Source organism: Eurosta solidaginis, chromosome 4 (genome assembly GCF_040869045.1).
Source record: "Eurosta solidaginis isolate ZX-2024a chromosome 4, ASM4086904v1, whole genome shotgun sequence".
NCBI classification, from domain to species: Eukaryota; Metazoa; Arthropoda; class Insecta; order Diptera; family Tephritidae; genus Eurosta; species Eurosta solidaginis.
The window spans coordinates 31,274,072-31,296,931 of record NC_090322.1 but is presented as its reverse complement, the minus strand read 5'-3'; the positions used below and the strand labels follow the sequence as shown (position 1 = coordinate 31,296,931).

Here is a 22,860-nt window from a genome sequence, read left to right as displayed (position 1 = left end):
TTATCCTGTACATAGCACTCATCAACGGTTTTCATTTGATATCCATATTGTATAAACACATTCTAAGGGTACCCGGGTCCCTGTTTTGGGCTATATCTCGAGACCCTAGCCTCCCAGTTGTATGAAAATTATCCTGTACTATAGCACTCAACAACAGTTTTCATTTGATATCCATATTGTATAAACACATTCTAGGGGTACCCGGGTCCACGTTTTGGGCTATATCTTGAGACTCTAGCCTCCCAGTTGTATGTAAATTATCCTGTACTATAGCACTCATCAACAGTTTTCATTTGATATCCATATTGTATAAACACATTCTAGGGGTACCCGGGTCCACGTTTTGGGCTATATCTCGAGACCCTATCCTCCCAGTTGTATGAAAATTATCCTGTACATAGCACTCATCAACGGTTTTCATTTGATATCCATATTGTATAAACACATTCTAAGGGTACCCGGGTCCCTGTTTTGGGCTATATCTCGAGACCCTAGCCTCCCAGTTGTATGAAAATTATCCTGTACTATAGCACTCAACAACAGTTTTCATTTGATATCCATATTGTATAAACACATTCTAGGGGTACCCGGGTCCACGTTTTGGGCTATATCTTGAGACTCTAGCCTCCCAGTTGTATGTAAATTATCCTGTACTATAGCACTCATCAACAGTTTTCATTTGATATCCATATTGTATAAACACATTCTAGGGGTACCCGGGTCCACGTTTTGGGCTATATCTCGAGACCCTAGCCTCCCAGTTGTATGAAAATTATCCTGTACTATAGCACTCAACAACAGTTTTCATTTGATATCCATATTGTATAAACACATTCTAGGGGTACCCGGGTCCACGTTTTGGGCTATATCTTGAGACTCTAGCCTCCCAGTTGTATGTAAATTATCCTGTACTATAGCACTCATCAACAGTTTTCATTTGATATCCATATTGTATAAACATATTCTAGGGGTACCCGGGTCCACGTTTTGGGCTATATCTCGAGACCCTATCCTCCCAGTTGTATGAAAATTATCCTGTACATAGCACTCATCAACGGTTTTCATTTGATATCCATATTGTATAAACACATTCTAAGGGTACCCGGGTCCCTGTTTTGGGCTATATCTCGAGACCCTAGCCTCCCAGTTGTATGAAAATTATCCTGTACTATAGCACTCAACAACAGTTTTCATTTGATATCCATATTGTATAAACACATTCTAGGGGTACCCGGGTCCACGTTTTGGGCTATATCTTGAGACTCTAGCCTCCCAGTTGTATGTAAATTATCCTGTACTATAGCACTCATCAACAGTTTTCATTTGATATCCATATTGTATAAACACATTCTAGAGGTACCCGGTCCACGTTTTGGGCTATATCTTGAGACTCTAGCCTCCCAGTTGTATGTAAATTATCCTGTACTATAGCACTCAACAACAGTTTTCATTTGATATCCATATTGTATAAACACATTCTAGGGGTACCCGGGTCCACGTTTTGGGCTATATCTTGAGACTCTAGCCTCCCAGTTGTATGTAAATTATCCTGTACTATAGCACTCATCAACAGTTTTCATTTGATATCCATATTGTATAAACACATTCTAGGGGTATCCGGGTCCACGTTTGGGGCTGTCCTATACTATAGAACTCATCAACAGCTTTCATTTGATATCCATATTGTGTAAACATATTCTAGGGGTACCCGGGTCCACGTTTTGGGCTATATCTCGAGACCCTATCCTCCCAGTTGTATGAAAATTATCCTGTACATAGCACTCATCAACGATTTTCATTTGATATCCATATTGTATAAACACATTCTAAGGGTACCCGGGTCCCTGTTTTGGGCTATATCTCGAGACCCTAGCCTCCCAGTTGTATGAAAATTATCCTGTACTATAGCACTCAACAACAGTTTTCATTTGATATCCATATTGTATAAACACATTCTAGGGGTACCCGGGTCCACGTTTTGGGCTATATCTTGAGACTCTAGCCTCCCAGTTGTATGTAAATTATCCTGTACTATAGCACTCATCAACAGTTTTCATTTGATATCCATATTGTATAAACACATTCTAGAGGTACCCGGGTCCACGTTTTGGGCTATATCTTGAGACTCTAGCCTCCCAGTTGTATGTAAATTATCCTGTACTATAGCACTCAACAACAGTTTTCATTTGATATCCATATTGTATAAACACATTCTAGGGGTACCCGGGTCCACGTTTTGGGCTATATCTTGAGACTCTAGCCTCCCAGTTGTATGTAAATTATCCTGTACTATATCACTCATCAACAGTTTTCATTTGATATCCATATTGTATAAACACATTCTAGGGGTACCAGGGTCCCTGTTTTGGGCTATATCGCGAGACCCTAGCCTCCCAGTTGTATGAAAATTATCCTGTACTATAGCACTCAACAACAGTTTTCATTTGATATCCATATTGTATAAACACATTCTAGAGGTACCCGGGTCCACGTTTTGGGCTATATCTTGAGACTCTAGCCTCCCAGTTATATGAAAATTATCCTGTACTATAGCACTCAACAACAGTTTTCATTTGATATCCATATTGTATAAACACATTCTAGGGGTACCCGGGTCCACGTTTTGGGCTATATCTTGAGACTCTAGCCTCCCAGTTGTATGAAAGTTATCCTGTACTATAGCACTCAACAACAGTTTTCATTTGATATCCATATTGTATAAACACATTCTAGGGGTACCCGGGTCCACGTTTTGGGCTATATCTTGAGACTCTAGCCTCCCAGTTGTATGTAAATTATCCTGTACTATAGCACTCATCAACAGTTTTCATTTGATATCCATATTGTATAAACACATTCTAGGGGTACCCGGGTCCACGTTTTGGGCTATATCTTGAGACTCTAGCCTCCCAGTTGTATGTAAATTACCCTGTACTATATCACTCATCAACAGTTTTCATTTGATATCCATATTGTATAAACACATTCTAGGGGTACCAGGGTCCCTGTTTTGGGCTATATCTCGAGACCCTAGCCTCCCAGTTGTATGAAAATTATTCTGTACTATAGCACTCATCGACAGCTTTCATTTGACATCCATATTGTATAAACACATTCTAGAGGTACCCGGGTCCACGTTTTGGGCTATATCTTGAGACTCTAGCCTCCCAGTTGTATGTAAATTATCCTGTACTATAGCACTCAACAACAGCTTCCATTTGATATCCATATTGTATAAACACATTCTAGAGGTACCCGGGTCCACGTTTTGGGCTATATCTTGAGACTCTAGCCTCCCAGTTGTATGTAAATTATCCTGTACTATAGCACTCATCAACAGTTTTCATTTGATATCCATATTGTATAAACACATTCTAGAGGTACCCGGGTCCACGTTTTGGGCTATATCTTGAGACTCTAGCCTCCCAGTTGTATGTAAATTATCCTGTACTATAGCACTCAACAACAGTTTTCATTTGATATCCATATTGTATAAACACATTCTAGGGGTACCCGGGTCCACGTTTTGGGCTATATCTTGAGACTCTAGCCTCCCAGTTATATGTAAATTATCCTGTACTATATCACTCATCAACAGTTTTCATTTGATATCCATATTGTATAAACACATTCTAGGGGTACCAGGGTCCCTGTTTTGGGCTATATCTCGAGACCCTAGCCTCCCAGTTGTATGAAAATTATCCTGTACTATAGCACTCAACAACAGTTTTCATTTGATATCCATATTGTATAAACACATTCTAGAGGTACCCGGGTCCACGTTTTGGGCTATATCTTGAGACTCTAGCCTCCCAGTTGTATGAAAATTATCCTGTACTATAGCACTCAACAACAGTTTTCATTTGATATCCATATTGTATAAACACATTCTAGGGGTACCCGGGTCCACGTTTTGGGCTATATCTTGAGACTCTAGCCTCCCAGTTGTATGAAAATTATCCTGTACTATAGCACTCAACAACAGTTTTCATTTGATATCCATATTGTATAAACACATTCTAGGGGTACCCGGGTCCACGTTTTGGGCTATATCTTGAGACTCTAGCCTCCCAGTTGTATGTAAATTATCCTGTACTATAGCACTCATCAACAGTTTTCATTTGATATCCATATTGTATAAACACATTCTAGGGGTACCCGGGTCCACGTTTTGGGCTATATCTTGAGACTCTAGCCTCCCAGTTGTATGTAAATTATCCTGTACTATATCACTCATCAACAGTTTTCATTTGATATCCATATTGTATAAACACATTCTAGGGGTACCAGGGTCCCTGTTTTGGGCTATATCTCGAGACCCTAGCCTCCCAGTTGTATGAAAATTATTCTGTACTATAGCACTCATCGACAGCTTTCATTTAACATCCATATTGTATAAACACATTCTAGAGGTACCCGGGTCCACGTTTTGGGCTATATCTTGAGACTCTAGCCTCCCAGTTGTATGTAAATTATCCTGTACTATAGCACTCAACAACAGCTTCCATTTGATATCCATATTGTATAAACACATTCTAGAGGTACCCGGGTCCACGTTTTGGGCTATATCTTGAGACTCTAGCCTCCCAGTTGTATGTAAATTATCCTGTACTATAGCACTCATCAACAGTTTTCATTTGATATCCATATTGTATAAACACATTCTAGAGGTACCCGGGTCCACGTTTTGGGCTATATCTTGAGACTCTAGCCTCCCAGTTGTATGTAAATTATCCTGTACTATAGCACTCAACAACAGTTTTCATTTGATATCCATATTGTATAAACACATTCTAGGGGTACCCGGGTCCACGTTTTGGGCTATATCTTGAGACTCTAGCCTCCCAGTTGTATGTAAATTATCCTGTACTATATCACTCATCAACAGTTTTCATTTGATATCCATATTGTATAAACACATTCTAGGGGTACCCGGGTCCACGTTTTGGGCTATATCTTGAGACTCTAGCCTCCCAGTTGTATGTAAATTATCCTGTACTATAGCACTCAACAACAGTTTTCATTTGATATCCATATTGTATAAACACATTCTAGGGGTACCCGGGTCCACGTTTTGGGCTATATCTTGAGACTCTAGCCTCCCAGTTGTATGTAAATTATCCTGTACTATAGCACTCAACAACAGTTTTCATTTGATATCCATATTGTATAAACACATTCTAGGGGTACCCGGGTCCACGTTTTGGGCTATATCTTGAGACTCTAGCCTCCCAGTTGTATGTAAATTATCCTGTACTATAGCACTCATCAACAGTTTTCATTTGATATCCATATTGTATAAACACATTCTAGAGGTACCCGGGTCCACGTTTTGGGCTATATCTTGAGACTCTAGCCTCCCAGTTGTATGAAAATTATCCTGTACTATAGCACTCACCAACAGTTTTCATTTGATATCCATATTGTATAAACACATTCTAGGGGTACCCGGGTCCACGTTTTGGGCTATATCTTGAGACTCTAGCCTCCCAGTTGTATGTAAATTATCCTGTACTATAGCACTCATCAACAGTTTTCATTTGATATCCATATTGTATAAACACATTCTAGAGGTACCCGGGTCCACGTTTTGGGCTATATCTTGAGACTCTAGCCTCCCAGTTGTATGAAAATTATCCTGTACTATAGCACTCAACAACAGTTTTCATTTGATATCCATATTGTATAAACACATTCTAGGGGTACCCGGGTCCACGTTTTGGGCTATATCTTGAGACTCTAGCCTCCCAGTTGTATGAAAATTATCCTGTACTATAGCACTCAACAACAGTTTTCATTTGATATCCATATTGTATAAACACATTCTAGGGGTACCCGGGTCCACGTTTTGGGCTATATCTTGAGACTCTAGCCTCCCAGTTGTATGTAAATTATCCTGTACTATAGCACTCATCAACAGTTTTCATTTGATATCCATATTGTATAAACACATTCTAGAGGTACCCGGGTCCACGTTTTGGGCTATATCTTGAGACTCTAGCCTCCCAGTTGTATGAAAATTATCCTTTACTATAGCACTCAACAACAGTTTTCATTTGATATCCATATTGTATAAACACATTCTAGAGGTACCCGGGTCCACGTTTTGGGCTATATCTTGAGACTCTAGCCTCCCAGTTGTATGAAAATTATCCTGTACTATAGCACTCAACAACAGTTTTCATTTGATATCCATATTGTATAAACACATTCTAGGGGTACCCGGGTCCACGTTTTGGGCTATATCTTGAGACTCTAGCCTCCCAGTTGTATGAAAATTATCCTGTACTATAGCACTCAACAACAGTTTTCATTTGATATCCATATTGTATAAACACATTCTAGGGGTACCCGGGTCCACGTTTTGGGCTATATCTTGAGACTCTAGCCTCCCAGTTGTATGAAAATTATCCTGTACTATAGCACTCAACAACAGTTTTCATTTGATATCCATATTGTATAAACACATTCTAGGGGTACCCGGGTCCACGTTTTGGGCTATATCTTGAGACTCTAGCCTCCCAGTTGTATGAAAATTATCCTGTACTATAGCACTCAACAACAGTTTTCATTTGATATCCATATTGTATAAACACATTCTAGGGGTACCCGGGTCCACGTTTTGGGCTATATCTTGAGACTCTAGCCTCCCAGTTGTATGTAAATTATCCTGTACTATAGCACTCAACAACAGTTTTCATTTGATATCCATATTGTATAAACACATTCTAGGGGTACCCGGGTCCACGTTTTGGGCTATATCTTGAGACTCTAGCCTCCCAGTTGTATGAAAATTATCCTGTACTATAGCACTCAACAACAGTTTTCATTTGATATCCATATTGTATAAACACATTCTAGGGGTACCCGGGTCCACGTTTTGGGCTATATCTTGAGACTCTAGCCTCCCAGTTGTATGTAAATTATCCTGTACTATAGCACTCATCAACAGTTTTCATTTGATATCCATATTGTATAAACACATTCTAGAGGTACCCGGGTCCACGTTTTGGGCTATATCTTGAGACTCTAGCCTCCCAGTTGTATGAAAATTATCCTGTACTATAGCACTCAACAACAGTTTTCATTTGATATCCATATTGTATAAACACATTCTAGGGGTACCCGGGTCCACGTTTTGGGCTATATCTTGAGACTCTAGCCTCCCAGTTGTATGTAAATTATCCTGTACTATAGCACTCAACAACAGTTTTCATTTGATATCCATATTGTATAAACACATTCTAGGGGTACCCGGGTCCACGTTTTGGGCTATATCTTGAGACTCTAGCCTCCCAGTTGTATGTAAATTATCCTGTACTATAGCACTCATCAACAGTTTTCATTTGATATCCATATTGTATAAACACATTCTAGAGGTACCCGGGTCCACGTTTTGGGCTATATCTTGAGACTCTAGCCTCCCAGTTGTATGTAAATTATCCTGTACTATAGCACTCAACAACAGTTTTCATTTGATATCCATATTGTATAAACACATTCTAGGGGTACCCGGGTCCACGTTTTGGGCTATATCTTGAGACTCTAGCCTCCCAGTTGTATGTAAATTATCCTGTACTATAGCACTCATCAACAGTTTTCATTTGATATCCATATTGTATAAACACATTCTAGAGGTACCCGGGTCCACGTTTTGGGCTATATCTTGAGACTCTAGCCTCCCAGTTGTATGAAAATTATCCTGTACTATAGCACTCAACAACAGTTTTCATTTGATATCCATATTGTATAAACACATTCTAGGGGTACCCGGGTCCACGTTTTGGGCTATATCTTGAGACTCTAGCCTCCCAGTTGTATGTAAATTATCCTGTACTATAGCACTCAACAACAGTTTTCATTTGATATCCATATTGTATAAACACATTCTAGGGGTACCCGGGTCCACGTTTTGGGCTATATCTTGAGACTCTAGCCTCCCAGTTGTATGTAAATTATCCTGTACTATAGCACTCATCAACAGTTTTCATTTGATATCCATATTGTATAAACACATTCTAGAGGTACCCGGGTCCACGTTTTGGGCTATATCTTGAGACTCTAGCCTCCCAGTTTTATGTAAATTATCCTGTACTATAGCACTCATCAACAGTTTTCATTTGATATCCATATTGTATAAACACATTCTAGAGGTACCCGGGTCCACGTTTTGGGCTATATCTTGAGACTCTAGCCTCCCAGTTGTATGTAAATTATCCTGTACTATATCACTCATCAACAGTTTTCATTTGATATCCATATTGTATAAACACATTCTAGGGGTACCCGGGTCCACGTTTTGGGCTATATCTTGAGACTCTAGCCTCCCAGTTGTATGTAAATTATCCTGTACTATAGCACTCATCAACAGTTTTCATTTGATATCCATATTGTATAAACACATTCTAGAGGTACCCGGGTCCACGTTTTGGGCTATATCTTGAGACTCTAGCCTCCCAGTTGTATGAAAATTATCCTTTACTATAGCACTCAACAACAGTTTTCATTTGATATCCATATTGTATAAACACATTCTAGGGGTACCCGGGTCCACGTTTTGGGCTATATCTTGAGACTCTAGCCTCCCAGTTGTATGTAAATTATCCTGTACTATAGCACTCATCAACAGTTTTCATTTGATATCCATATTGTATAAACACATTCTAGAGGTACCCGGGTCCACGTTTTGGGCTATATCTTGAGACTCTAGCCTCCCAGTTGTATGAAAATTATCCTGTACTATAGCACTCAACAACAGTTTTCATTTGATATCCATATTGTATAAACACATTCTAGGGGTACCAGGGTCCACGTTTTGGGCTATATCTTGAGACTCTAGCCTCCCAGTTGTATGAAAATTATCCTGTACTATAGCACTCATCAACAGTTTTCATTTGATATCCATATTGTATAAACACATTCTAGAGGTACCCGGGTCCACGTTTTGGGCTATATCTTGAGACTCTAGCCTCCCAGTTGTATGAAAATTATTCTGTACTATAGCACTCAACTACAGTTTTCATTTGATATCCATATTGTATAAACACATTCTAGAGGTACCCGGGTCCACGTTTTGGGCTATATCTTGAGACTCTAGCCTCCCAGTTGTATGAAAAGTATCCTGTACTATAGCACTCAACAACAGTTTTCATTTGATATCCATATTGTATAAACACATTCTAGGGGTACCAGGGTCCACGTTTTGGGCTATATCTTGAGACTCTAGCCTCCCAGTTGTATGAAAATTATCCTGTACTATAGCACTCATCAACAGTTTTCATTTGATATCCATATTGTATAAACACATTCTAGAGGTACCCGGGTCCACGTTTTGGGCTATATCTTGAGACTCTAGCCTCCCAGTTGTATGAAAATTATTCTGTACTATAGCACTCAACTACAGTTTTCATTTGATATCCATATTGTATAAACACATTCTAGAGGTACCCGGGTCCACGTTTTGGGCTATATCTTGAGACTCTAGCCTCCCAGTTGTATGAAAATTATCCTGTACTATAGCACTCAACAACAGTTTTCATTTGATATCCATATTGTATAAACACATTCTAGGGGTACCAGGGTCCACGTTTTGGGCTATATCTTGAGACTCTAGCCTCCCAGTTGTATGAAAATTATCCTGTACTATAGCACTCATCAACAGTTTTCATTTGATATCGATATTGTATAAACACATTCTAGAGGTACCCGGGTCCACGTTTTGGGCTATATCTTGAGACTCTAGCCTCCCAGTTGTATGAAAATTATTCTGTACTATAGCACTCAACTACAGTTTTCATTTGATATCCATATTGTATAAACACATTCTAGAGGTACCCGGGTCCACGTTTTGGGCTATATCTTGAGACTCTAGCCTCCCAGTTGTATGAAAATTATCCTGTACTATAGCACTCAACAACAGTTTTCATTTGATATCCATATTGTATAAACACATTCTAGGGGTACCCGGGTCCACGTTTTGGGCTATATCTTGAGACTCTAGCCTCCCAGTTGTATGTAAATTATCCTGTACTATAGCACTCATCAACAGTTTTCATTTGATATCCATATTGTATAAACCCATTCTAGGGGTACCAGGGTCCACGTTTTGGGCTATATCTTGAGACTCTAGCCTCCCAGTTGTATGAAAATTATCCTGTACTATAGCACTCAACAACAGTTTTCATTTGATATCCATATTGTATAAACACATTCTAGGGGTACCAGGGTCCACGTTTTGGGCTATATCTTGAGACTCTAGCCTCCCAGTTGTATGAAAATTATCCTGTACTATAGCACTCATCAACAGTTTTCATTTGATATCCATATTGTATAAACACATTCTAGAGGTACCCGGGTCCACGTTTTGGGCTATATCTTGAGACTCTAGCCTCCCAGTTGTATGAAAATTATTCTGTACTATAGCACTCAACTACAGTTTTCATTTGATATCCATATTGTATAAACACATTCTAGAGGTACCCGGGTCCACGTTTTGGGCTATATCTTGAGACTCTAGCCTCCCAGTTGTATGAAAATTATCCTGTACTATAGCACTCAACAACAGTTTTCATTTGATATCCATATTGTATAAACACATTCTAGGGGTACCAGGGTCCCTGTTTTGGGCTATATCTCGAGACCCTAGCCTCCCAGTTGTATGAAAATTATTCTGTACTATAGCACTCATCGACAGCTTTCATTTGACATCCATATTGTATAAACACATTCTAGAGGTACCCGGGTCCACGTTTTGGGCTATATCTTGAGACTCTAGCCTCCCAGTTGTATGTAAATTATCCTGTACTATAGCACTCAACAACAGCTTCCATTTGATATCCATATTGTATAAACACATTCTAGAGGTACCCGGGTCAACGTTTTGGGCTATATCTTGAGACTCTAGCCTCCCAGTTGTATGTAAATTATCCTGTACTATAGCACTCATCAACAGTTTTCATTTGATATCCATATTGTATAAACACATTCTAGGGGTACCCGGGTCCACGTTTTGGGCTATATCTAGAGACCCTATCCTCCCAGTTGTATGAAAATTATCCTGTACTATAGCACCCATCAACAGCTTTCATTTGATATCCATATTGTATAAACACATTCTAGGGGTATCCGGGTCCACGTTTTGGGCTGTCCTATACTATAGAACTCATCAACAGCTTTCATTTGATATCCATATTTTGTAAACATATTCTAGGGGTACCCGGGTCCACGTTTTGGGCTATATCTCGAGACCCTATCCTCCCAGTTGTATGAAAATTATCCTGTACATAGCACTCATAAACGGTTTTCATTTGATATCCATATTGTATAAACACATTCTAAGGGTACCCGGGTCCCTGTTTTGGGCTATATCTCGAGACCCTAGCCTCCCAGTTGTATGAAAATTATCCTGTACTATAGCACTCAACAACAGTTTTCATTTGATATCCATATTGTACAAACACATTCTAGGGGTACCAGGGTCCACGTTTTGGGCTATATCTCGAGACCCTATCCTCCCAGTTGTATGAAAATTATCCTGTACATAGCACTCATCAACGGTTTTCATTTGATATCCATATTGTATAAACACATTCTAAGGGTACCCGGGTCCCTGTTTTGGGCTATATCTCGAGACCCTAGCCTCCCAGTTGTATGAAAATTATCCTGTACTATAGCACTCAACAACAGTTTTCATTTGATATCCATATTGTATAAACACATTCTAGGGGTACCCGGGTCCACGTTTTGGGCTATATCTTGAGACTCTAGCCTCCCAGTTGTATGTAAATTATCCTGTACTATAGCACTCATCAACAGTTTTCATTTGATATCCATATTGTATAAACACATTCTAGAGGTACCCGGGTCCACGTTTTGGGCTATATCTTGAGACTCTAGCCTCCCAGTTGTATGTAAATTATCCTGTACTATAGCACTCAACAACAGTTTTCATTTGATATCCATATTGTATAAACACATTCTAGGGGTACCCGGGTCCACGTTTTGGGCTATATCTTGAGACTCTAGCCTCCCAGTTGTATGTAAATTATCCTGTACTATAGCACTCATCAACAGTTTTCATTTGATATCCATATTGTATAAACACATTCTAGAGGTACCCGGGTCCACGTTTTGGGCTATATCTTGAGACTCTAGCCTCCCAGTTGTATGAAAATTATCCTGTACTATAGCACTCAACAACAGTTTTCATTTGATATCCATATTGTATAAACACATTCTAGGGGTACCCGGGTCCACGTTTTGGGCTATATCTTGAGACTCTAGCCTCCCAGTTGTATGTAAATTATCCTGTACTATAGCACTCATCAACAGTTTTCATTTGATATCCATATTGTATAAACACATTCTAGAGGTACCCGGGTCCACGTTTTGGGCTATATCTTGAGACTCTAGCCTCCCAGTTGTATGTAAATTATCCTGTACTATAGCACCCATCAACAGCTTTCATTTGATATCCATATTGTATAAACACATTCTAGGGGTATCCGGGTCCACGTTTTGGGCTGTCCTATACTATAGAACTCATCAACAGCTTTCATTTGATATCCATATTGTGTAAACATATTCTAGGGGTACCCGGGTCCACGTTTTGGGCTATATCTCGAGACCCTATCCTCCCAGTTGTATGAAAATTATCCTGTACATAGCACTCATCAACGGTTTTCATTTGATATCCATATTGTATAAACACATTCTAAGGGTACCCGGGTCCCTGTTTTGGGCTATATCTCGAGACCCTAGCCTCCCAGTTGTATGAAAATTATCCTGTACTATAGCACTCAACAACAGTTTTCATTTGATATCCATATTGTATAAACACATTCTAGGGGTACCCGGGTCCACGTTTTGGGCTATATCTTGAGACTCTAGCCTCCCAGTTGTATGTAAATTATCCTGTACTATAGCACTCATCAACAGTTTTCATTTGATATCCATATTGTATAAACACATTCTAGGGGTACCCGGGTCCCTGTTTTGGGCTATATCTCGAGACCCTAGCCTCCCAGTTGTATGAAAATTATTCTGTACTATAGCACTCATCGATAGCTTTCATTTGAAATCCATATTGTATAAACACATTCTAGGGGTACCCGGGTCCACGTTTTGATCTCAAGACCCCAGACACGTAGCGAAAAAAAAGGTAGACATTGGCCGATTCTCAGACCTACCCAATATGCTCACAAAATTTCATGAGAATCGGTTCAGCCGTTTCGGAGGAGTTTAGCCTCTAAAACCGTGACAGAAGAATCACCAAGTTTAACGTTTTTATATTGGAAATTAAGGGAGAAATGGCCAAAAATCTTTCTATCTGAACGATCGGTTGTATGGGATATATACTTTATATAGCTCCGATCAAAGTGATTTTTTCAGGATACCTTCTATGATATATTAGAATATATATCACCGAGTTTCACGTTTATACTTTCTAAATTGCGGCAGGAATGACCAAAACCGTCTTATCTGAAGGATCGGTTGTATGGGAGATATATGTTATAGCGGTCCGATCCTACCGGATCCGACATACGTCTAGTATAATGCAAAAATACATCCTTGTGCCAAATTTCATTGAGATATCTCAAAATTTGAGGGACTAGTTTGCGTTCAAACAGACGAACGGACAGATGGACGGACGGACAGACGGACATGGCTATATCAACTCAGTTCGTCGCCCTGATCAATTCGGTATACTTAATGGTGAGTCTATCTTCTTTATTTCTCAACGTTACAAACATCGGACCAAAGTTAATACACCATTTCATGTTCATGAAAGGTATAAAAAGGAAAACATCTAGCGCCGTTACATTATTACAGCTATGCTTTGAAGTTTTGTTATGACACTTGGCCTGAATGCAACACTGCTTAGCAAATTATTTGCGACTTTCGATTACTGCGAAAATTTTAAAACTACTATACGACGTATGTATGTATATTTAGCTACGCACTAGTTTGGTGCGGTTTCTAATATTTAAATAGACGGCGCTGAGAAGTCGCATGCAATGCAGATACAAGTACTTGGAACGCATTGGTTTCAGTAAGGTCACTTAAATTAACAGAGTACAACGGGGCCATTGACTATGTGTTTCAACGAGCTCTTCTCCAACACTGCTGCACAACTTTTAAAAATGGGTAAATAGTAACCCTGTTTTTAAAACAGAATAGAAAAAGTTAGTTTTCCAACAAATTTATTTCAAAAAGACAACATCAGACTGCCAAGCCCATAATTCAGGGTGTTATGCGGACCGTGCCTATTACACGATTTGCAGCCAGGGGGTATATTCGGCTGTATTTGAACGGAGTTTTCTCGATATCGGGCCGCCTCGAGAAGTAATGATGGTCTTATCAGAGCAAGGGGCGCTGTTGTAGCGGACGGGTTTTATACCCATTTTTAACATTGGACCGCGGAGCCCGCCTTGTGGGCAGGTGGTCGTACGACCGAGATGAACTCAAAAACTTTAAGAGAAATTAAGGATGCGATGGAAAATGTGATGTCATCGCAAGCCGGGGAAGAAGAAATCGCTATCAGCGATGACTGGGACGCGGATAACGATGATAGTGTGCAGTCAGTGCGCTCGGTAAAGGAGCGGCATACTAGCCCGGACAAAGAATTAATGTTAGAACGGGAACCCCCTCAAGATATCTGGCTGCAGTGGTTCAACCAACCAACGATGGGAGCGACCGCTTGGCATCGGTCCGTGAGACAGTGGAAGAACGTCGAAGACAGTTCACATTCGAAAACTTTGTTGCGAGCAACCCTCAATTTTGCAACCACATCGAAGAGAAATAAGCCCCTAGAGGCAAGAGGCAGCGATCGGCTGAACCTGAAAAGCCTGCTTTTAAGAGGAAGAAGGAGGAGGGTAAACGCCCCAGTCCAAGAACCAAGAGGCGAATTAGCCGGAATGACAGGAACCGAACCTCAAAATCTGCAAAGCGGATCGAAGAGGGAAATATAAGTACTGGGAAGTCATGTGCCTCCAAAGCTATAATACAGGAAGAGGAAGGCAATAATGGCTTTAGAAGTAAAGACACAAGTATTAATAACCTAAAGGGGGATAACAATCAGACTCCAGCTTACTCGATGATACTAAAGGAAGCTAACGCTGAGACTACGGTTTTCCCCTAGAAGAAGATGAGCTAAGTTTTGAGCAGTCCATGACTGTGGCACTAATAGATTGCAGCGTCCCCAATGGGCAGATGTCAACAAAAAGGTGGAGATCCGTAGAATGGGAGCTGATTAGTATTATGATCAAAATGATGCATGATGAACCAAACAGAGCGCTACCAGCCTTCGAAACAGCTGGATGTCACAATGGGGTTAAACTGATGACCCGCACCAATAACGCGACTTTCGAATGGCTGCTTGTAAAGGTCGTGAGCTTCTCAAAAATGAATTTATACCCTGCAGTGGAAAAAAAACACAAGAGTGCATATAATACAGCCAATACAGCGACTTAATTAAGCGCCGTGAAGCTTGTGAGAGCTATTCGAGTATTTCGAGATACAATAATCTCGCAAGAAGCCGATTTCTCGAGTCTCGAGAAGAAATTTTGGGCTTCATTCTGTATTCCGAACGATTCGCCTCCAAACGGTTTCGTCTAGCAATAGTATTCTCCATCATTTTCATTCAGCCTTTACGTGTATTACTTAATGTCAAACAGGAAACAGGAACAGGCAAAATCAGTTGTCAAATGATATGTTGTCATCATTTAACATAGTGCAAATACACTAACAATTCGTCTCTGTATCGAAATCGAACTTTAGTTTCATAATAGAGAATGAGGCCTTTTGTATTCGAGAAGAAATCGTAAGCTATATTACCAGGGCTAATTCAGTACCAGGTGTAGTTATCCCATCAGCTGATTTCTTCTTCTTGATTATTTGCGATACAATGCTTTTTACAACAATCTGTCAGTTAATCGAAACCCAAGGCGAATTCAGTACCAGGTGTTGTTATCCCAACAGCTGATTGCTTCTTCTTGATTATTTTCCATACAACGCCTTGTAGGTAGTCCATGTCAGTTAATCGGAATCAATGAAAATTTTATTTTAAATTGACATTCTTCTGCGAATTGGTTGAATTCGCTTCGCCATCACCTTGTATAGATTCGCCTTGCTATATGAGTTACTTACTCGCTCCAGTCGCGTCTTCACGGTGCTAATTGCCGCCAATTGGTAACAACAAGGGAATCTAAACAAACGATGTTATCTGGTACTTCCAGCGGATTCGGGTCGCCCTCTTCTTCTGCTTTCATGGGCGTGTTCCAATAAGAATACCTTTTTGGCCAGTGTATCCTTTTCCATTCGTCCAACACGGCCTAGCCGAGCTCGTACAGCTCATTTTTGCCTTTTACTTTAGCCTAAAACAAAGCCTCAGCTTATTGCATCTTGACCTCAAAGCCTTTTATTTCCCGAACACTTTTTGATAATATTTAAAAGGCCTTTCAGCTTGACGTGGAACTAACTTGGGATAATTTGAACAGAGTTTACCTTAAAACCAAGGTTCAACCGTGGACCGTGGCCGAAAGGCGTTTGTGCTTTAGCACAAGATTCTTCGTGAAAGTATAGTCGGCTGTTCAATAAGTGCTTAGACGATTATAAACATAGTCTTTATTCGATAAATAGTGCTGGTAAAGTTTGAAGGGAGACTAGATGTGATGAAGTTAAAAATCGATAGGAAGGTGCAGATGGAGATGCGAAGATGATAATAAGGAAACGAATGATAACCAAAAAGGAGAAGGCGCTGCGAGTTTTAATGCTTGGTTTCGTTTTGTAGCAGTGCATTCCTCCCTCAAGTAAGTGCAATCACTCACAAATTGTCATCGGTATTCTCGGCGGCCAATCTTGCTCAAAGTGACGCGTACTTCCCTGGGAAGTCTGCTTTCCTCTATTGTGAGTTTCGGGAATCGAACTCTGACGATGCGATTCGTCGGGCATTTATCGACATGACACCTTTCCGATTTTTTTAGATGAGGCTGAGCGAAGTTTTAAGCACTTCTGGATCAAACGCCTGAATTCTTGCGGAGGTGTCTGCTTATATGCCTGGGATACAGGGCCGCAGCAATCAGTCATCTGTTAAAATAACAGCTTGTTCAGCATTTCATTTCAATCATTTATAGGGAGTACTCCCGTCTTATTGTATAGACGATGTAGTATTACAAGAACACATCACGTGGAAGTTCTGAGTACGGTGTTTTGACAGTGTCACTTCACTTCTTTAGCATAGGTCGATATTGTGGTCGACTTTATCACATTCCCCCATCAAATGCCTTATGAATTTGGTTGAACGCTAAGAATTCGACCAGGAAATTGATACACGGGCCATAGATGGAAATGGATACGCAGAGTTGAACCCGTAGTATGATCTTATGTCTTCAGTTTCTTGAACAATTTACTAAATTTTTGTTAGCAGAACTAAAAATGGTGTTTCAAGTATCTTTAAAAGGCCTTTTATTAAACGGAATTTTTTCAATTTTTTTTAATTCAAATCGATTTCGGGACTAATGCCATAACAATTTTTTGGAATTATTTGAAAACGGTTTCTTAAGGAGCGTTTATTACGTTTTATAAACTAATACTCTGCTCTTTTTGTCGTTTTTTTCAAACACTCAGATTGACCAGTGTTTTGAAGTAACCGGTTCGCCGTGTTCGGTTCATCAGCTCTATGTAATTTTTCTTCGTAATTTGCTGCAAATGCTATTTAGCATTGCACTGCAGAAGTGATGAAGCGCCACTTAAGCGCTTATTGTTGTTGCCTACTTTGGTTGCCTTTTGCGTAGACAGCGGGAAAATACAAGTCACAAAACGGTACTTTGACTTAGCGAACGCATCTACAATGTGATTCCATCAAAATTGTCTGATTTTGTTTTATTTGTAATTGGATATGTGAAAAAAGTTAAGAAAATATTTTCTCTTCCATAGAAAATGTGGCACAGTTCAAGATGCCATGTTGCATGTGTTGCAAGCAACAGTTGCAAGTGCTTTCATGTGCTCGTTTAGCGTATCGAATTACGTTCCCATGTCAGGCGAGTGGGTTATGAAGTATAGTTAGTTTGTTGTAATTGCTTAGTAGTCGTTTTTTGTGTATGACTTTTTGGGTTCAAATGCACTTTTTTGCTTGAACTTGCAGTTGATATTTTATAATTCTTAGACTTTTTTTAAATTTACATCGCTCATCTTAATTTTCGTTGGAAATTTGAGATATCGCACTTTCCAAATGTAAAAGATCCAGCTAATATTATTTAAGACAAACATTTCTGCAATTTTCTTGTTTTTTTATATAACATAACCGATAACAAATCGATAAACTTTCGATAGCTTTTAGATGACAAATCGACAACAGTTTGGTAATATATCGATGAACTTTCTACATCAAATATAAAACTTTTCGATAAATAATCAATTAATTTTCGATAACATATCCATGTTTTTTCGATAACAGACCGATAACTCGTCGATAAAAACGATAACTCATGGGTAATTTTGCTAATTTAAATTTATAACACTTCGATAACTGGTATATACCTCCTCGATAACACACCTATTACAAACCTTTCCTTTGTTTTCCCTATCTTCTCTTCCTTATTTGTCCCTTCCATTCCTTTCCTGCCCTTTCTTTTCCTTTCCTGTCCTTTCCTGTCCTTGCCTTGCTTTGATTTGCTGTCTGATTTCGCTCATATCAACATTTAGATTGTTTCCACATTACGCCACAGTGTAGAGACTACACTAACGGCTCCATTCCGTATTACTCCATACAGCACCTCGAGCTAGCTCTCCCAGCGGGTTAGGAGGCTTAGAATATACCCGCGGCAGGTATGCCTATCGTAAGAGGCGTCTAAAATACCAAATTTATTCAAAGGATTGTATAGCGCAACTCTTTCAAGGGGATGCCAGCGCAATTTATAGCGAATCATATTTCTTCAGCCGTGGAGGCTCTGGTGATCTCAAGTTCCTCATGAATCTAGGGGGTGGGAGGGCGGTATGGCCTAGAAGGTTTCATGTGGTCATACTAAATCATTCCCGAGATGGTGTGGCTAGTACCTTAATGGTGCTTGTTAGCAGAACGTACCGGATCTGCGTCCGGCAAAGGACCATCAACATCGATAAGACTCCCAAAAAGCCTTCAGGGAGTGTATACACCGCTACAACAACAACAACAATAACCTCACGCTTACATTCCCTCATACCGTGAGCAAAGATTTATATCCATCAAAAAAAAAATTTTTTTTCGCAAGGTTAATAACTTTTTTTTAATTTTCTGTAAAGCAAAGTGGTTTGACTTTACAGTTAACATTAAGTGCTATTTGGCGATCTCAAGCTAATTTCGGGGTACCCTATACGCTCATGGAGGTGCAGGCCCCAAACACCTATTAAGAATATATAAACCTTAGAACCTGTGACCCTTTTCACTTTCGTAGTCCTGAAATTTTTTATAAAACCCAGTCAACTAAAGGGAGAGTGCGTCAATCGTACGCAGTGATCGCTTGTCGCTGCTCAAACCGGTGTAGCGGCAATACCCAGAGCTTATGCTAACACAAAGGATAAGTAAGCCTTTCAATTCTGAATCTTGGTCCATACATCTTATTCCATCCACAAACTTGCAAACTAATTAATTGCCTTTTCTTTCTTTTCAGGTCCACTCTCTAGCAAAGATTTCACCATTGATGGTCTTAATGGCTTCGGTAGCAAGAAAAAGAAAAAGAAACGCCGTCATAGTCGTACAATTTTTACATCTTATCAATTGGAAAAACTCGAAGAGGCCTTCAAAGAAGCACACTATCCTGATGTGTATGCACGTGAAATGTTATCGCTGAAAACCGAGTTACCTGAGGATCGTATACAGGTGAGTCCAAAAATTTGGTTACAAATATCAATTATCAGAAAGGGATAAAGCTCCCGAAATCAGGCAGGATAGCTTTAAAAGCTTAAAAGGGATCATCGAAAATTAAGCTGAAAAAAGAACACATTTACTTAGCAGGGAGTAATGAAATCAATTTGTTCTGAGCGTCTGCTGTGAAGAATGTAGGTTACCTCAGCGGGTTAGGGGGTCAGAATATACCCGCGGTAGGTATGCCTGTCGTAAGAGGCGAATAAAATACCAGATTCAAGGGGCTGTGTAGCGCAATCCTTTCAGGTTGTCAGCGCAATATATAGCTTCTCCAAACCCAATTGTCAACCTCACCTATCCGCGGCGAATCCTGTTTCACTAACAGACGAGGCTCTGGCAACCCCAAGCTCCTCATGGAACTTGGGTGGGGAGGGAGGGATGGCCTGCAGGTTTAATGTGGCTATATAAATCGTTCCCGAGATGGTCGGGCTGTGTTACCGGAGCGTACCGGATCTTTATCCGGCAAAGGACCATCACATCTAAAACACTCCCCAAAGCCTTCGGGAAGAAATCTTATCGCAAAAACAACAACAACAAGAATGTGGGTTTAAATGGGCTTCACGAGACCGTCATTCTTGAACAAATCTCTCAATTAGCTTATAAACTGGCTATCAAGGGGATTGGTATTGTCTCTAAAAGATCTTATAAGTTAACTACAGACAGGAGATTATTAGTTTAGTACGATTTTTTTTACAGAAGGGCTATGTAGCAATCCCTTGGTGTCTTAGTCAACTATTCCACTTATCTATTTCTCACAACTAGCTGTGCATGCAGCCAACACTCTAAACTATCCGTCCGTTCTTTCTCTGATCTCATCGGCTTTACGGTTTGTGCAGTATCCTCGAAAACAGATTTTCCAAACGATATTTTTCCCCTTACGAGGAAGTCTATACTTATAGCTCGCACTATTCTCAATCGCAAAGCAGTTCACATTTGGAATACAACATCTCACCTAGCACAGTTGGAGCCTAGTGATGCCAGATTGTCCGTAATTACGATCTTTGAGGAATATTTCACTTATAGATTTAGTAAGAGGGAGGACGCACTTTCAAGTTCATCACAGCGGAATACATAATCTGAATGGGTTTTATTTATGAATTCGTACATTACTGAAATAGCTACTTTAAATTCTTTGAAGGTTTTATGAGATTATTTCATTTAAGATGTGAGTAATTGAGGAATTTTTCAGATTTTCTGTGGGTAATTTTACAGAGGCTTTCTGGCAACACTTGTGTAACCTTGATAGATTCTATCTTAATAAAAATGGATGTAGAAGTGTGTGTGTCCTATAGCCGTCCAAGTATTTCACAAAATTTTCAGGGTAAGTTCAAGTGGGCACCCTGTATTTTTCTGGCTATATTTGAAAAGTTGGCAAAGCCACGCCCCAGGCAATTTAAATTTCATGTTGAGAAAATTCGAATCTTTTTGCCTCAAACTATCGATAAATAGGTGTATATATATATTCATCTGTATAGAAATTTGGAAAAGTATGAAGAGACAGAAGAAGTGGAAGTGGGAGCGAGAGTGGAAGTGGGAATGAAAGTCCGAGTTAAAGTGAAATAAACATTTAAATTCATTATATCTAGGTAATTTAACTCAAGTACGTATCAACATTTAATACATATAAAATCTATATGTGAGATAATTTATGTAGAAGAGGCAGAAGCATGGGTAAGGATGTGGGCGTGATAGTCGGAATATGAGTTATACTGAAACAACTATTTGAATTCGCTATATATCCGAAATTATTTGAACGGGGTATGCAATATTTGGTATATAGATTCTACATATGAGGTAACTTAGCTGAGAGAGGTTGAAGGCAGGGTAGTGGGAGCGTAACAAAAATGTCAATTCGCGATATCTCCAAAATTATTTGAAGGAGGAATACAATATTCGGTATAAGGATTCCATATAAGTATGAGTTATTTTAAATTTTTAAATAATTTAAAAGGTAGAAGGCGTGGAAGTGAGGGCAGACATGGGAGTGTAAATAAAACAAAAATTTAAATCGCAATGTATCCGTAATATTCTGTAGGTGGTATCCAATATTTGGTACATATAAGGTAATTTAGGTGTGGGAGTGTTAGAGGGAGTGAGAGTGGATAGGGGAATGGGAATGCGAGTTGGAGTGGCAGTGGGAATGGTTTTGGGACTGAGAGGTAGAATCAGAATGAGAAGGGAATGAAGATAAAGGGAATATAGAAAGGGCAGGAATGAGAGGGAGAAATGGAAGAAAAAGTAGTCAAGTTCTAGTCTATACGATGGTACGAGAGTGATAGAAGAAAGGAAGGTCCACTTACCAAATATTTTGTAGGAAAACGTCTGCCGGGACGCTAGTCTTCAATAGATTTCAAAATCTAACTCTTCAAGAATATGCCTTTGCTTTTGGCCTATTTATAAAATTTTTTCCATTTTTATTCCATTTTAGTTCAAGAAGAAGTTTCAAAAGCTGACAATTCAATACCAATCTTAAGACGAAACAAGTAAGGACGGGACTGTCTTCGGCTTTGCCGAAGACTTCATACCTTTCATGAATGGCGCTGAACAATAATCTTATCCCATTCGTAATATCCAAATAATCGGCTATATAAAATATGAAATATATAGTGAACAGATGTACATACCTAAGCGATTTTTAAGATAAATCTTAATATATAAAAAACACGTGTCACACAATTGAGGCCAATGGACTCCTAAAATACTGAACCGATTTTGAATTTGTTTTGCACCCCGTGTGTAGTTTGATCTAACTTGAAATATAGAATAGGTGACTGGGTGACTAGGGTCTCGATATATAGGCCAAAACGTGGACCTGGGTGCCCCTAGAGTGTGTTTATAGAATATGGATATCAAATGAAAGCTGTGGACGAGTGCTTTAGCAGAGGGTAATTTTCATACCCCTGGGTGACTAGGGTCTCGCGATGTAAGCCAAAACGTGGGCCAGTGAATACCTAGACAGT

At 39.6% G+C, this 22,860-nt stretch overlaps 1 protein-coding gene across 1 annotated transcript in view; it reads left to right on the top strand.

Moving 5' to 3' along the window:
• The window catches only part of Vsx2 (Visual system homeobox 2), a 330,585-nt gene that overhangs the window by 131,981 nt on the left and 175,744 nt on the right, over positions 1-22,860 (top strand). The window contains exon 3 of the mRNA XM_067779379.1: positions 19,647-19,855. Within this exon, the coding sequence (XP_067635480.1) occupies positions 19,647-19,855 (209 nt within the window). The remainder of the gene's footprint in view (positions 1-19,646; positions 19,856-22,860) is intronic.